The following is a 14,246-nucleotide window of genomic DNA, read 5'->3' on the forward strand; positions in this document are numbered from 1 at the left end:
TTATCGTGACCTATTCACGACTACCAGGCTGAATAAGTAATAGTCTGCCAGATATATTAGATCTAGAAATAACTTTAGTTATTCCTATTCGGCCTATAGTAAAGCCGGTTTTGTTGAAGTTGTAGATATCTTTATTAAGAATCTCCTTAGTAGATCAGAGCTCTTCTAGATTATTAAACCACTTTTAAATAATCTTAGGATCCTCGCACAGAGCTTGCTGGTAATTATATTAATATATAAATCGACTTTTAATCTTGTCACGGCATGCAATAAGTTTTGTGACCTAATTTTATCTGATAGATTTATAGTTAATTAAAGAATCTGCTTTTAAAATTATATCGGTTATTTATATAATATATAAATACCGCGGAGGACAGTTATATTAATCTCTAGATACTATCTATCGTACTAGATAGTCTTCCTGAGTTTAAGAAAGCTGGTAGTTGTAGTAGCGGTATTCTACTTAAAATTTATAGCTATTTAGTCAGTTTCGGAGTATCCTATATAGGACTTTAAAAGCAGCTGCTGCTCAGTATATAGAAGGAATTTTATTATTTCTATAGGAGATAATTACAAGTTAAATCCTGCCCTCCTACTCAATAAGTTTTTGACCTGAAAGATGCTTTTTTCGTGGCATGGTAATTACTTGAAAGTTGACGTGTTGGACGACGTGTTGACAATTTGGAGTTGGTCAGATTACTAGTGGCGGTCGGATGACCGGTGAATTACGTTATAAATAATCCTTATTGAATTATACTTGGCAGTAATCCTAGCTAATATAGATATTATAATATATAAAGTAGATTATAATAGCTAGAGATATTAATCCAGACGGGCTAAGAATACTATAAGTTTTTATAAAGCTAGACCCAGTAGATAAAGATACTGAGGAGACTATAGTTACCTGTATTAATAGTAGTAGCTTCTAGTCTGAGCTTAGATAGATTCTTATATAAAACTTAGGCTATAGTAAACTCTAAAAGGGCATGGTAGACTAAGATAAAGTAGAAAGAGTATTTTCTTATAGCAGTCCGTAGGATTCTATTAACCTGTAAAAATTCAGGATTTAAGTACTTAAGACAAGGCTTCAAGAGTTGCTTATCTTAAACATGCGACGGGAATTTCTATCTATAAGCGCCCTTCCTTGCCCCTAAGACCCAATGTGGTAGTGACACTCTTCCAGCAACAGCCTGACCATCTTGTCCTCAGTACCAAGCAAACCTGTGTTTTGAGGTGGGCATCTCCAGACCTGCTGATCCCGGCAGTGACACGATTGTCCCCACCGGACTCGATGGGGTCGCTTCGGCGCATTGATTGGGGTGTTACATATATACAACCCGGTAGAGTATCACAATACTGTTACCACACTAAATACCTACTAATATGCCAAGTCCTGGCCGTTTAAAATCGAGTGTCAAGCTAATCCCGTCCCCCTTTTCTCTATCCCACGAATCTCATGTTTTCGTCCCCTATGCAACGTAGTTGCCACCATTCCAGTCATCCGGTCATCGACGTTCGGACAAAAGACGCTCATGATAAGCGCCAGGCCACTGAACGAGATCGAGGCGAGGAAGACGGTACTATATGCTTGGGCACTCGCAACCTTGTACGCGTGGGACCCAACCTTAATAATATCGGGTGTCACACCTGGAATTCCCTTGAATGAGCCAGTCGTAATGGCCTCTATAAATGCAGCGACAGAGGACGATGGGAGGCCAGCGTCTGTAACCGCTGGGGATACCGCGGACGGGACGGTTTCTCCCAGACGGTTAGCCAGCACCGCCAGATAGATCGTTGATGCTACGGTCGAGATGGTGGACCTCACTGATCCAGCAACGCCAACGGCTGTACCGATCTCGCTTTGGTCGTCGACGAGGATGCTCGCCATTCCGAGGCCGAGAGACTCGACCCAGCCGCAGAAAAAGCAGCCCACAATTAGAAGACCAATAACAGTGCTCCTATTATCGACAGTAACACAGGAGACGCCACCGAGAAGGCCCATGAATGCGGCACACGAGAATATTAGCTGCCACTTTTGCTTCCCGATATGCTTGGCAAGTAGGCCGCCAGTAATCTGGCCCAAAACAATACAAGCACCAACTATACAGGACAGACCGGAGCCGTAGAACAGGTCATCCGTATAGACGCCGAAGACGAGTTGCGGGAGGATAATTGAAAAGGCGTAATATACTGATGCACCCAGAGAGAGCACGAGGATTGAAGCGTTCCAGCCTAGATAATGTCGGGGTGTGTGTCAGTGGATCAAATCCTAAAACTAGAACTAATGAAGGGCAGGGAAACAGACCTTGGTTCCGGAACAGGTGCATTGGGAGTAACTTTTCCTTCAGATTTGCGAATAGTTCCCACAACGCAAAGGCGACCAACGCCATAAACCCCACTACTATAGTCGCGATAACACGCGCTGATTTCCAAGGGTGAACCGCACCGCCCCACGAGAGGCCAACAAGAAAGATCAAGAGCCCGCCGGTAAAGAGAATGAAACCTACATAATCAAATCCCTTTACCATAGCCCACTTGCTCGCGGATTGATTCTTCATAGAGAATGTCGGCGGATGATAGAAGAGGAACCAGCAGATAACACCCAGCCCATTCACAATAATCATCAAGTAATAGCACCAGCGCCACCCTGCGGTCGTGTGTAGCACAAACGCGTACGCTACTAACGGGCCAAGTCCAGAGAATGGAATGGACCAGACATAGATGAATGCATTTGCGATGAAGCGATACTGCATGGGAACAATCTCCCCCACAACGAATGGGAATGAGAGCTGAGTTGACGCTGCGAGCCCAATTAGAACGGTGCCGCCGATGACCATATTGATATTATATGCAACTGCGCAAACAATACTGCCGATGACAGCAAGGATATTTCCCGAAATAAAGAACCAGCGGCGTCCAAATAGATCGGACAGCCGGCCCACAAGTGTGAGGCCGACGGAAAGAGTCAGAGTATAGGACAAACTGACCCAGGTATAGTTCGGATCGGGTCCAATGTCGGCATTAATGATGCTCAAAATAGGCGCCGCGAGAGCAAAGCCTCCTGTCCCCTGTAGCATATAGTTAGCTTCCGTTTCTAGAATTGTCCAGAATGGTGAATAATTGCACTTACCCCGGCAATAGCAAACCCGGATGCTACGATGGTGCCCAGAAAGGAGGGGCTGGTGAAATACCCGGGAGGCATAGAGTCCCTATCGGCACCCAGCATAGCGTGCTCAGAGTGCGATTCAATACCCCCCATCTTATCACCCATGGCATTGCAGGTGTCACCGTTGTCTTCTAGGTCAACCTCGATTCTAGACATTGTTCAAGTTGTAGGTAGTATAAAGGAATTATGGGCGAGATACGCATAACCAAGTATGAGCGATCCAGTCTGTGGATCACGACCCAAGGCATATATATGGGCTTCAAGCGTATCGAAAGCTTCACCTAGTGGTCTTCGGCCGGAAATGGTCTTGCGACGCACCGGCCAGGTGGGCCTGAATAGAGTTCTACCCGGAAGTGATCATCCGCCGCATGGTTTAAGGGGGCACGAAGAAACCTTACAACTGTGATAAGAGAACGGCTCGAGAGAAATAATGTGACTTTGGTGATGGATACTGGTTGAGTTGATGACACTGCTAAATAGACAAATCGCGTTTATTGCTGTTTGCTGACATGTTGTGTCACCTGGGCCTCCGGGGCGGGTTCGAACAGGCTGAATATTTCCAGGTGCCACCACACCGACGCCCCGACTACAGGCGCTGGGTCAGAGACCCCCTTGGATCCAGGCGACCTTACGATTCAGGTTCTGCTCTTTGATGGCAGCGATGACGATTCCGGTCAGTTTGTCTGGCTCACTAGATCCCGCATTCACGGCCACTTTGATACGACGCTGCTGGAGGTAAGGCAAGGCAGGAGTGAAAGTGCCCATGAAAGATGGATCGAACGTCGCAATAGGGCTAGCAACACCAGGGCGTTTGAACTGAGCTCGGCCAGCTTTCTCCGCACCATGCCACTGTATTGTCATTTCGCTTACCCAATCGCCTATGATGACATCGACATCGTTGTCTAGCAAGGGACAAGATGCTTCACTGCCGGTCCGTAAATCCGCCGCTGGCACCACCGATGCGGATCGGCCTTTTGGGCGCAGATGAGGTGTGAATGGGCTCTATTTTCTTGTTTCTTGGTATCCTTCCGACTTTCATGATGAGGAACTCACCCTTACCTTTTTATGTATACTTTCTGCCCGAAGAACCCAAGGTGCAAAATACGGCCGCAGCTCTTTGCTAATGAATGTGAGGGGACCATTTTGTCCATGATTGGTTGATCTACTCCCCCGGCTCTCGCTGGTTATAGGCAGGATGTCTACTTCCGTGCTGTGGAACGCGCCATGGTTCTAATTCTCGACCACCCTTACTAGCCTATAGGAAATGGGTAAATACGCGTTCTGCCTGCGCTCATTTAGAACTGCATGGATGTGGATGACAGGATAGCGCTGACAATTACGACGTCACGACACACTATACACGCCCATACAACCCCCTAGCAATAAGGCCCATCAAGTTTATAATGACCTCGAAAGTATGCTGGAGATGTAGTGTCTAGGTATGTTAGTTATCTGAAAATACCTTGAATTCAAAAACACCACTATAACATTATATTATCAGCCTGTAATGTTCAAAAGCTATACTAATCAATTTATATAGCTACTTAGCCACACCTAATAGGGCGTGTAGCCTCATATTAAATAACTGAACAGCACGCCCAATATCGACGCCAACATAGAGTGCTTTAACCACAGCTTTATCATATATATTCGACAATCGATATTGAAAATACGCATACCGATCTCTCTCCTGCCCATGGCCTAGGCTATGGATGTGCCATTCGCTGCTCTACAGTAGCGTTATTCGATATGATTAGCGACGCGTCCATTAAATCTGACTTCCACACAGCCCATGAGAAATGGGGCAGGTATCTTGCGAGAAGCCTGTAACTTGAATCCTGTTCCGCCCTTTACGGATCAGAGGCGAGGGTGCATCTGAGCCCGCTTTCACGCAGTAGACCAGGAACGGTCGTAGGGAACCCCCTAATTACGCCGGAATTAAGCATTAGGTCTTCCTTGCTAACTTAAAGTCCATTGTAAGTTTTGGGGGCTGGGATAAGTACCTGCATTGGTCCGCGGTCCCATTGTGCATCTCGTCTCCTGCCTGGATAGAATGCCAAAGTTCAGCCGGGAGCGCAGTTCCACAGAGTTTGCAAGACTCTGGTCCGGCCTCGACGCCGGTACCAGCGTAATCCCATTCAAGGCTTCTATTTTCGTTCTTGTTGCCGAGTGTGGTGGAGTAGTGCGCCGAACTGCTCCTCTGAGCCCCTGCCTCCGTCAGGCGATTTCGGTGCGTCAGGCCCCCGGGATCAAGAGTCACACCAGGGCATTGCGTGATCGACCTAATTTCTTGACTGGGAAGCTTACTGGCGTGGTTCCAGGGACGAGTCTTGGCTCTCGTGTGAGCGCGGGATAGTTCCGTTTTGAGAATATAAATACGAGAGGTTTGGTGAAAATGAAGGGAATGGATTTTGGAGATTCCAGGTTTCAAGGCTTTGTTATCGTAAAGATGTCGGGTTATCTAGCATTACTATAACGGATATCTACTCTACTCCTGGCTAATCTGCGAGGTAACAGGGTAAATCTTCAGTCCGTCCAGGGGCACACAGTCCTTGCCAACATCCGCCGTGCCCAGCGCAATAGACCCAGTGAGCAGCGAACTCTCCGCATCAGTAGGACAATGCTTGAAGGCAGCCGCATCCCCATCAACAGTCAAGTACTCCCCATCATCTGCCTCGCTAATCCCAAAGACGGGCCAGTGGTACGGCTCGGGCCGGCTGGTGTCATTGTAGAAGGTGAACTTCAGTTCGCCGCCCTCCGCCGCGTCAGTGTAGCTGTTTGACGCGTGCAGCAGGCCGAAGGGGTCGAGGACGATGAGGCGGTTGTTGTCGGTGTTGAGGTAGAAGACTGCGGTGGAGGTTTCAGGCCCGCCGGCGGAGGAGGCGCTGAAGTGGGCAAGGGTTTCGGTGCCCAGGTCGCCAATTTGGGCAACTTGGACGCTGCCGGTGCGGCGCGAGCCGTCGTCGCGGGTTTGGAAGGCTTGGAGCTGGAAGAGGTTGCCTTCGACGTTGCAGCCTGTGTGCGGGTTAGCTACTGGGAAGGGATAGGACTTGGCTCTGTATGAAACGTACCGGCTGCGAGGGCCGTTGCAGAGAGGGAGACGAGCGAGAGGAGAGGGGTAGACTTCATTTTGTTTTTTCTTTGAGTTGACAAGATTTTTCTGAATTCGGGATGGATGATACAAGAACAGAGGAGAGAATCATCTCATATTAAATAGTCCGGATTCGACCGTTGTGCTGTTCACGGCTGAAATTGTGTCTCAGCCCCGGACCCCACGGACGATCCTGCGTGTTCCGGACGAAAAGACAACATAGCCAATTACGATGACAGCACAACTGGGACCGACGAGTTCCATTGGGGGCTGTGGGAGCTTTCTCCTGGCAGGGCTGGGCCCGGAGAGCAGGATATCTCGCTGCCGTTACATCGCCTCGCAAGAGTTATTTTAAGCCTGCAGCGGAGTTTCCCCAGCTGAGCTGACTCGTGGAGATCTGGCGCGCCATAAACATGCTAACTCGGCCCGAAGAGATACTGTCCGCTGTCAAAAGTCGAGATCCAGTTCCGGGAAAGTGGCGATAACCCAAAATATCATAATCGAGTACCGACGTGGTAGATAGCTTCCAATAAATGGGATGGAAATTCGGCGGCATGTTCTCAGTCAAGTCAGATAGAGCACAATAATTGTTCTGGGTTACCGACAAATCACTGCATCTTGTCAGCGCGTTATGCGTTTACAGCGCGCATGATGTATCGGAGGGATGTCGAGCGATTGGTACTAAGTATAGGACCCGCTGGTATAGAAGCCATTTTGCGCCAGAGAATAATAGCGTACCATCACCAAGTAGCACCAGATATGGTCTGTATGGCAGGCAAAGTAAGACTCCCTAGTATTACACGTCAGATTATTCGGAGGAACCCTAGAATACTAGAATACCCAATGAATAATATATATATTTAATTCGAATGGATCGCTGGAATTGTGCCTGTCAATCCAGGGCTTGGTTGCAGTGATGATGATTCTAGTATTTAACTATCTGTGTAAGCTAGTTAGGTAAATAGTGGATAACTATTCTGTACTTAGTTATTTTATTTATCGGTAGGCATAACTATAGTCCTGGGTATATGGAATTACTGATTTACCCCCGTAATAACACTATATTAAGATAACATTACCATATTTAAGCTATAGTTATTTTTGTAGAGTAAAGAACATACACACGCATGTAGAGCAGCGGCAGCACGTACTACAGCTAATCAGCAGACAAAGAATAGGAATAGATGTCAGAACCCTCATGGTGTAGTGTCCAGGCCTGGGGGTTAAATAGATAGCTATACACAACACATTATTCTTCGCTGTGCAACCCGAAAGACTCGGGCATGGGACACCCGCGGCCAGACAAGACAACTGCTCTAGTTGTTCGGCCCATGCAAGACCCAAGAGAGATTGAACCGGCGCCAGAGAATAGTCCGGTACGAGCCACCATTGCTCCCATCATTGAAGAAATCACTCTCGACAAGCGCACCAATGTGGTAATCGCCGGTCTTTACCATGCTCGAGTACCCACCCTGATGACCCGAGCTCGGCACTGGGGCATCTTCCAGTTTGCGGCCGTAGTTGTATTTCCTGGCATCATCGTCATACGTCACACGGACGCGCATGCTGCGGCGGGTCTCGGCATCGGCAGCATTCATGAAGATCGTGCGGTTCAGGTCTTCGCCGCGGTTATAGCTAAGGATGGAACCCTGGCATCCGGGGTCGGGGAGCCCAGTATCCTCCTTGAACTCGCCGAAGCCATCGGCAAGACTGCCATACGAGATGATGCGGTATCCGCCGGACTTGCGGTCATTGCGCTGGAGCCGTCCATTGGGGAGCTCGACGATCGTACCCTCCGACCCGGCCCCGGGGACGTCCTGGGCGGTCCACTCGCGCTTGCCTGGCTCGCCGCGGCCGATCAGGTTGCGTTCCTGAGCGGGGATGACGAGTTCGCCAGATGTGAGGCGGATTCCGATACCGGGCCCGACGGCGTCCCAGGTCCGTCCCTCGGGGGTGAGTGCCTTTGTGAAATCTTCAGGCTCGGACCAGGTCTCGCCCTCGTCCTTGCTGTAGGTGAGGAAGAGGTGGCGGCGGCCTTCCCAGGTGTCGTCGATGGGCTTTGTCGGGGTTCCGTCGTGCAGGGGGAGACCGGTTTGCGAGTAACTGCCGTTATTCCAGCTCATCCAGAGATAGATCGTGCCATCGTCGTCGACGACGGGGGCCGGGTTCCCCCATGTGCCGTCGCCGGCGCCGACGACTTCCCTCAGCCCCTCCCAGTCGTCGATGGCCTTGCCCACGCCGTCAGTGGACTTGGTGCGCTTGTAGACGAGGTTGATGTCGCCGAAGTCGCGGTCGTTGAAGCGGCGGCCCTCGGCGAAGGCGATGAGGCGGCCGGACTTGCTGCGGACCACAGCAGGGATGCGGAAGGAGTGGAAGCCGACGCCTGTGGACAGTTTGTCGGCTCCGTTCATGTTCGCGCTGCGGAAGAGCGCAAACTCATTGTGCGACTGGGCCTTGTCGGCAGCTGGGTCGTCGACGTTGGCGAAGGCCGCCGTGGCCAGGAAGGGGAGGAGCTTCAAGAAGCGCATCTTGATGATGCTGAGAAAGATGAAGGGGATTGTCGAGTTGGGGGGATAGTGGTCTGGGGGACGGACCCTCGCGAGCTTTATACAACATCACGCATATGAAAGCTGTTTTTGGACGCTGGTGTCAGCGAGCTTGCCGACCTTTTAGAACAGCAGAATCGCACACGTGCGACTCTCAGATCCAAGGCGTTCCCAGGGAAGGCAGCATCTACGTCTTGGGGATGTTTCGGCGTTGACAAGCTCGTATCCAAGAATAGGCACGATCGACGTGTTCCTTGCATGTGGAAGAGATTCTCGAGAAACCCGACGGTGATCGGCATCTGCAACACGAGATCTATTTATGCCACCTCGTACTCGCCGGTTGTGAGTGGTCCTTTTGGGAAGACCTGGGTGTTGGCGGCGAATAACTGTTGACCTTGCAGGATGGCCAGGCGAGATGATCATTATCCGAGGGCACTGAAGCGAATGCGAGTCAGCCCTGGTAGTGGGATCGGACTGGTCATGAAGTGATGGATTATATATAGCCGAGTAGCTGAACAATAACTAAACAACCTGACATTGTCAAAACTCAAGTTCTACTCCCTCTCAACCCTCACCTCTGTCGCAATATGGATCCCCTTCCCATTCCCCGTATCCTTGATCTGCTCCGCGCCATCGTCCTCCCGATCAAACAGTATAATCTCCTCGGAATCATTATCACCCATCCTATTCCTTTCTGCCACCGCACCCACCGTCGTCGTCGGCACGGTACTGTTGTCATAGACCCGATCCCCGTCTCGGTCTCGCCCGCCGGTCCGGCCCCGGCTCATATTGCGGGATGAAAGCCTGTATGATTGCGTGTTCGACTGCGAGTGCAAACGTGATTGTGCGTCGGAACTCCCATAGTATTGTCCTGTCCCCTGCGTGCGTCGCCGGCGGTAGCCCGATATATTCATTTTGAAGGAGCGGAAGTAGGGGCCGTAGGTTGGGATGCAACTTATTATGACCTGTTCCTAATTGTTATTTGACTGTTTGAAGGTGGGTTCATATTGCGACAGAGGTGAGGGTTGAGAGCGGCAGGTATAGGAATGGTAGAACGATAGATAGACGTGGTGGGGAGAAAAAACGCACCCCAAGCCCAATTTCAACAATCGACCAGAGGATAATCGCCTCGCTGTTCGCGTATGTGGCGAGGTTCTTAACCGTGAAGATGCGGATGATCTGAATGATTGTGATGAAGAAGCCGAGGCCAAAGAGGACGCCGAGGAGGACCTATTAGTTTTATAACATAGTTTTATCAGCATTGCCTCTGGTAGGAGGAATGGAAATGGAGCCAGATGACTGCTCGCTCACCTTCTGCCGTAATCTCAACTTCAACTTCGCCAGAATCGGCAGCGGAAGGGCGATGATAACCACGTCGAAGGCCAGACTCGTCGCCGCAAGGGCATAGTACGATGCGACTGTGTCGATGCACGTACCTGGTATTGAGGGGTCCCATTGACGGGCGACCTAGATCCAAATCCCCTGTGTTATTCTTTCACGTCCTGTCCTTGGTATATAATTGCTGGGTAGCTTACCGGCCTACACCCGCACGATATGACAATGCCAAACGCAATTTGGTTACAGACACAGGCCAAGATGGCGACAACAATAACCATTCGATACGTTCGGACGAAGCCCCCAATCCGCAGGTAGGATGCTAGAAGCGAGATTCGGAATCCAAGCAAGGAGATGGCGTATACGGGTCCACCGGCGTATTGCATCTGGTTCGGTGGTTGTCAGTGAGCTCAATTCAATCCAACACAGCCAGACGAGACGGCATAGATAGGATAGAAACCTTAGCAAATGGGATACTATTCGCGGCCGGGAAGTAGTCCTCATGAAGTCCTAGTCCCCAGCGTGTCTCTGGGTTTGCCCAAACTGTTAGTCCGATATTCATCTCCATTTCCCTGGGTAGAAAATCAAAAAAAAGAAGGCGAAAACGATAGACATACGAGCGACTATAAGCCCAGCGTACCCAACCGCCATAAGCGCACTAAACAACGCCGCAAAGTCATCTACCCAAACGGCTTTCTTGACCCAGATGCGAACATGGAAGCGCAGCGCAACGGTCAAACATGCCACGCCCGCAAATACCATGCTAACTGCGATAACCCGAGGGATGTGGGAGTCCGGGTCGGGTGTTTGGAGGTTGTATACCCAGCCCATGGTTCCATAGAGAACAGAGACGGTGGTGAATATACTCGCGGGTAGAGGAGGCGGAGGACCAGGGCGGGGGTAGAGGCGAAAGTTAAGAAAAAGAAGCAGTATCAATCTAAGCCACGAGGGTGGGGATGATCAATGGAAGAGAAAAGATGACGAGACTCCGCTCGCTTGCTTCGAATTCCATAGCTTAAAGTCAAGGCGCACCGACAGGGTTGATGTGGCATGGGTTCGGTGGCTGTGAGCGTGCATAGCAGATGGCACAATGGCAGATCGTCGTAGAAACAGGGATTATGGAAATGTAACGCGGACTAGACACTACTGGTACACGAGCAATACAATATTGAGAACAGTGAGGAACCTGTGTTTGACGGCCCCCATTATCGATGACGATCGGCTGGATTGACGTTTTATTCAGGAACATCACGCATGGGGGCCAAAGGGATCAGCGACATGACACCGGTATATCCCCGGGCCCATGACTCGAGTCATGCCTGCTGCAGCGTTCATACGAAAGCTATGTAACTGACACCCGGGTTAGCTCAAGCAAGGGTGAAGTTGATATTGCAATGTAGAACAGTTGAGGAGAGATTGCGACTATTTACATTAACATGGGTTAGACTACATATTAAACTGAGCTCTTCAAGAGTCCAGCTTGCCCTTCGGCGTCCACGCTTGTGCAATATGCAGGGGCAGGAGCCGAGCCCGTCGTTCTACGGAGTTTCTATCAACGCCCGGCACAACCGCCCCCCCTCAGAAGCAACCCACTCATCCGAGCCAACCGCTTGCCATGCATAGAACACATTGTTCGGGTCATACCTAGCCTTGACGGCCCTAAGTGCCCCATAGTTCGCCCCATAGAATGCCTCCTGCCAATTCGGCTGGCGGAAGTCCGCCTCGTTCATGTACGCCCCCGATTCCGGCGCCAGGGCCTGCAGAATCGGAATGTAGTCCTCTGTCATCTTGCGCTGCTGCGCGAGCATAGCCGTGTCGGCAGCCCACTCCCAGGGTGTCGTGATGGTTGTGTCGATGAGGGTGTCGCGCCAGGCGGGCAGGACCGCGTTGTACACGTCGCCGGTAACGGCACGCGAGACGTCCAGTCCCACGCCGATGAAGGTAGCGCCCGAGGAGGTAATGTTGCGGTAGCCTGCTGTGAGGGCTTCATTGTTCTCGGTCACTACAGAGCGTGGAATTAGCCAGCCGCCGTACTGGGCTGTGCTAACTTCGATGGCGCCCTGCATTGTATTGTATTGGGATAGGAAGTTGGGGAATTGCTCTGCATGGATGGTGTAGGTAATTCCGAGCTTAGCAAGGCCGTCGGTGAATGGTTCTAGCAGTTCCTGCAGTCGAGCGACGGGGATGTTGGGACCAGTTAACGGAGAGATGGTGAAGCTGGTGTTGGTGAACATCCAGACACTCATAGCACCGGCGTCGACAAGAGAGGGGAGAGTAGAATGGTACAGAGACACAGCGCGATAGAGTGTATCCTGAGAGATACCCTCGTTTGTAAAAGTCAAGTTTAGCCCAGAAACAGGCGTGCCGGGGTGTGCTTTTACAGTCATTGACCAGACAACACCATACGTGCCACCACCCCCTCCGCTCAACGCCCAAAACAAATCCGAGTACTTGTTGTCTCGCGTGGCAGTGATGAAGTTGCCCTTCCCATCAACCACCTCCCACTGGAGCACCTGGTCCGCCGCGAGGCCATGCGCAGATGCCAATGAGGAATGCCCCCCTCCCTGGGTGTATCCCCCAGCAATGCCCACCGACGGGCACTCGCCACCAACAACTTCCAGGCCCTGCGCGTCGGCCGCAGTATAGGCCTCAATACCGGACACACCAGCTCCCAGCTTGATTGCGTTTCCATTATACCACGGGTCTTCCCAGCTTGTGATCTCAATATCCTTGACATAGTGCGTCCAGATACCGAGAGCACCGGCCCCAGTCGACTTGCCATTGTAGTCATGGCCGGTATTGCGCACTACAAAGCGGATATTGTTCACTGTCGCGAACTGGATTGTCTTGGAGACATGATCAGGTTTGCTCGCGTTGACCGCGTAGACAATGTAATTGTCCAATGTGCAGGGTTTGTCGACAGGGTGGAAGGGGTCGCAGGAGCCATTGGCGAAGAACGGAGCCATGATGGAGGAGGAAGATTCATAGCTGAGCCAGGATATGAGCCTTCTATTTTTATTTATGTTTTATATCTCGATTGCCACCGGGCAATGTGCTATCACTCACTGTAAATCCGGCTGCGTCCACTCCGCGCTTAGAGCATCGCATTCCGCGGCGTTGTAGGCATCCCCGTGACAGGGCGCGCCCAATGGCACGGTCGCAATAAGCCGGCCATCAACCGATTGATTGAACTGCGACCAGGTGGAGGGGGAGGGCCAGCAGGCATCGCCAGGCATGCAGCGACAGGCACAGTCCGCGGTGTTGGTGGAAAGGGCCAGGAGGCCAGTTAGGAAGTCGAGTCCTGTGGAAGGGCCCAACATGGCGATGCTGACAGTATCAAAGGGAGATGATGGTGGATGAAGAGGATATTTGGGCTATCTCCAATATATTTATTTGCTTTTGAACTCGGCAGGTAATGTGGTTCTCCTGTCCGGGATTGCACGGATTGCAACGCCGACTCGATATGGAGCTTCCCATACGAAACGAATTCACCCTGAGTCAAGCCGGCCTGAAATTACAGAGTAACTTTACATACAGAGATACTGCTACCGGTCGAAAGTGGGCCGTCGCGGCACGTCGTTTGGGACCGAGAGGAAGAGGACTCAGAAACTCCAACGGTCCAACCCTAAGAGGAGGCACTAAGGAAAGCTGTCGTGGACACTGCATTGCAAGAGGCAGGGAACGCTTAGCCTGTCGATCGTCATTCCGGGAAGCTGTCAATCTCAGCACGAAGGGCCAAGCCGGCTTGTTCTAGAAAGGAAGTTAACAGAGGATTGTCCTGGGTACAGCATAGAGCCTGTGGGCTGGCATCAACCTCACAATTAACATCTCCGAATACGTACAGTCGGTATGGCAGCGACATGAAGGCATTCCGCTTCGCTGTCCGTGTAGGAGTATTAGTTCTGAGGTCAGGATGCACGCCGACACAGCCAATTTATAGTCGCCCCCCAGAGGCTCGAAGTGAATCCCTCGTCATATCCTAGAGGCCGGCGAAGAATGCCCCATGCCGACGGGCCTTCTTTCGCTATGCCCTGTGCTGGCTTTCCACAGAGAACTTCCATATGCAGTGAGCAAGAGTGTGTCCGTAGTCCGCTCCCACTGTCGCGAA

At 51.1% G+C, this 14,246-nt stretch overlaps 6 protein-coding genes across 6 annotated transcripts; all 6 read right to left on the reverse strand.

The window, feature by feature from the left end:
- Positions 1-1,414: 1,414 nt before the first annotated feature.
- APUU_40006A (trichothecene efflux pump) lies at positions 1,415-3,322 on the reverse strand (the record flags this gene model as incomplete). The annotated part of the gene is made up of 3 exons (XM_041703030.1): positions 1,415-2,232; positions 2,306-3,068; positions 3,131-3,322. 3 exons carry the CDS (start codon positions 3,320-3,322, stop codon positions 1,415-1,417), a joined length of 1,773 nt encoding a protein of 590 aa, XP_041555756.1.
- Positions 3,323-3,766: 444 nt separating this feature from the next.
- On the reverse strand, positions 3,767-4,027 carry APUU_40007A (uncharacterized protein; the record flags this gene model as incomplete). The annotated part of the gene is made up of 1 exon (XM_041703031.1): positions 3,767-4,027. One exon carries the CDS (start codon positions 4,025-4,027, stop codon positions 3,767-3,769), a length of 261 nt encoding a protein of 86 aa, XP_041555757.1.
- A 1,627-nt stretch (positions 4,028-5,654) lies between these two features.
- On the reverse strand, positions 5,655-6,295 carry APUU_40008A (uncharacterized protein; the record flags this gene model as incomplete). Its single annotated transcript, XM_041703032.1, has 2 exons — positions 5,655-6,181; positions 6,238-6,295. The coding sequence occupies 2 exons, from the start codon at positions 6,293-6,295 to the stop codon at positions 5,655-5,657; spliced, it is 585 nt and encodes a 194-aa protein (XP_041555758.1).
- A 1,278-nt stretch (positions 6,296-7,573) lies between these two features.
- APUU_40009A (putative extracellular sialidase/neuraminidase) lies at positions 7,574-8,785 on the reverse strand (the record flags this gene model as incomplete). The annotated part of the gene is made up of 1 exon (XM_041703033.1): positions 7,574-8,785. One exon carries the CDS (start codon positions 8,783-8,785, stop codon positions 7,574-7,576), a length of 1,212 nt encoding a protein of 403 aa, XP_041555759.1.
- Positions 8,786-9,357: 572 nt separating this feature from the next.
- On the reverse strand, positions 9,358-10,969 carry APUU_40010A (putative integral membrane protein (Pth11); the record flags this gene model as incomplete). The annotated part of the gene is made up of 6 exons (XM_041703034.1): positions 9,358-9,768; positions 9,893-10,033; positions 10,115-10,270; positions 10,339-10,524; positions 10,599-10,666; positions 10,756-10,969. The coding sequence occupies 6 exons, from the start codon at positions 10,967-10,969 to the stop codon at positions 9,358-9,360; spliced, it is 1,176 nt and encodes a 391-aa protein (XP_041555760.1).
- A 707-nt stretch (positions 10,970-11,676) lies between these two features.
- Positions 11,677-13,458, reverse strand: APUU_40011A (FAD-dependent oxidoreductase; the record flags this gene model as incomplete). The annotated part of the gene is made up of 2 exons (XM_041703035.1): positions 11,677-13,126; positions 13,205-13,458. 2 exons carry the CDS (start codon positions 13,456-13,458, stop codon positions 11,677-11,679), a joined length of 1,704 nt encoding a protein of 567 aa, XP_041555761.1.
- Between the last annotated feature and the right edge of the window lie 788 nt (positions 13,459-14,246).

This window comes from Aspergillus puulaauensis, chromosome 4, assembly GCF_016861865.1.
Source record: "Aspergillus puulaauensis MK2 DNA, chromosome 4, nearly complete sequence".
Taxonomy (NCBI): Eukaryota; Fungi; Ascomycota; class Eurotiomycetes; order Eurotiales; family Aspergillaceae; genus Aspergillus; species Aspergillus puulaauensis.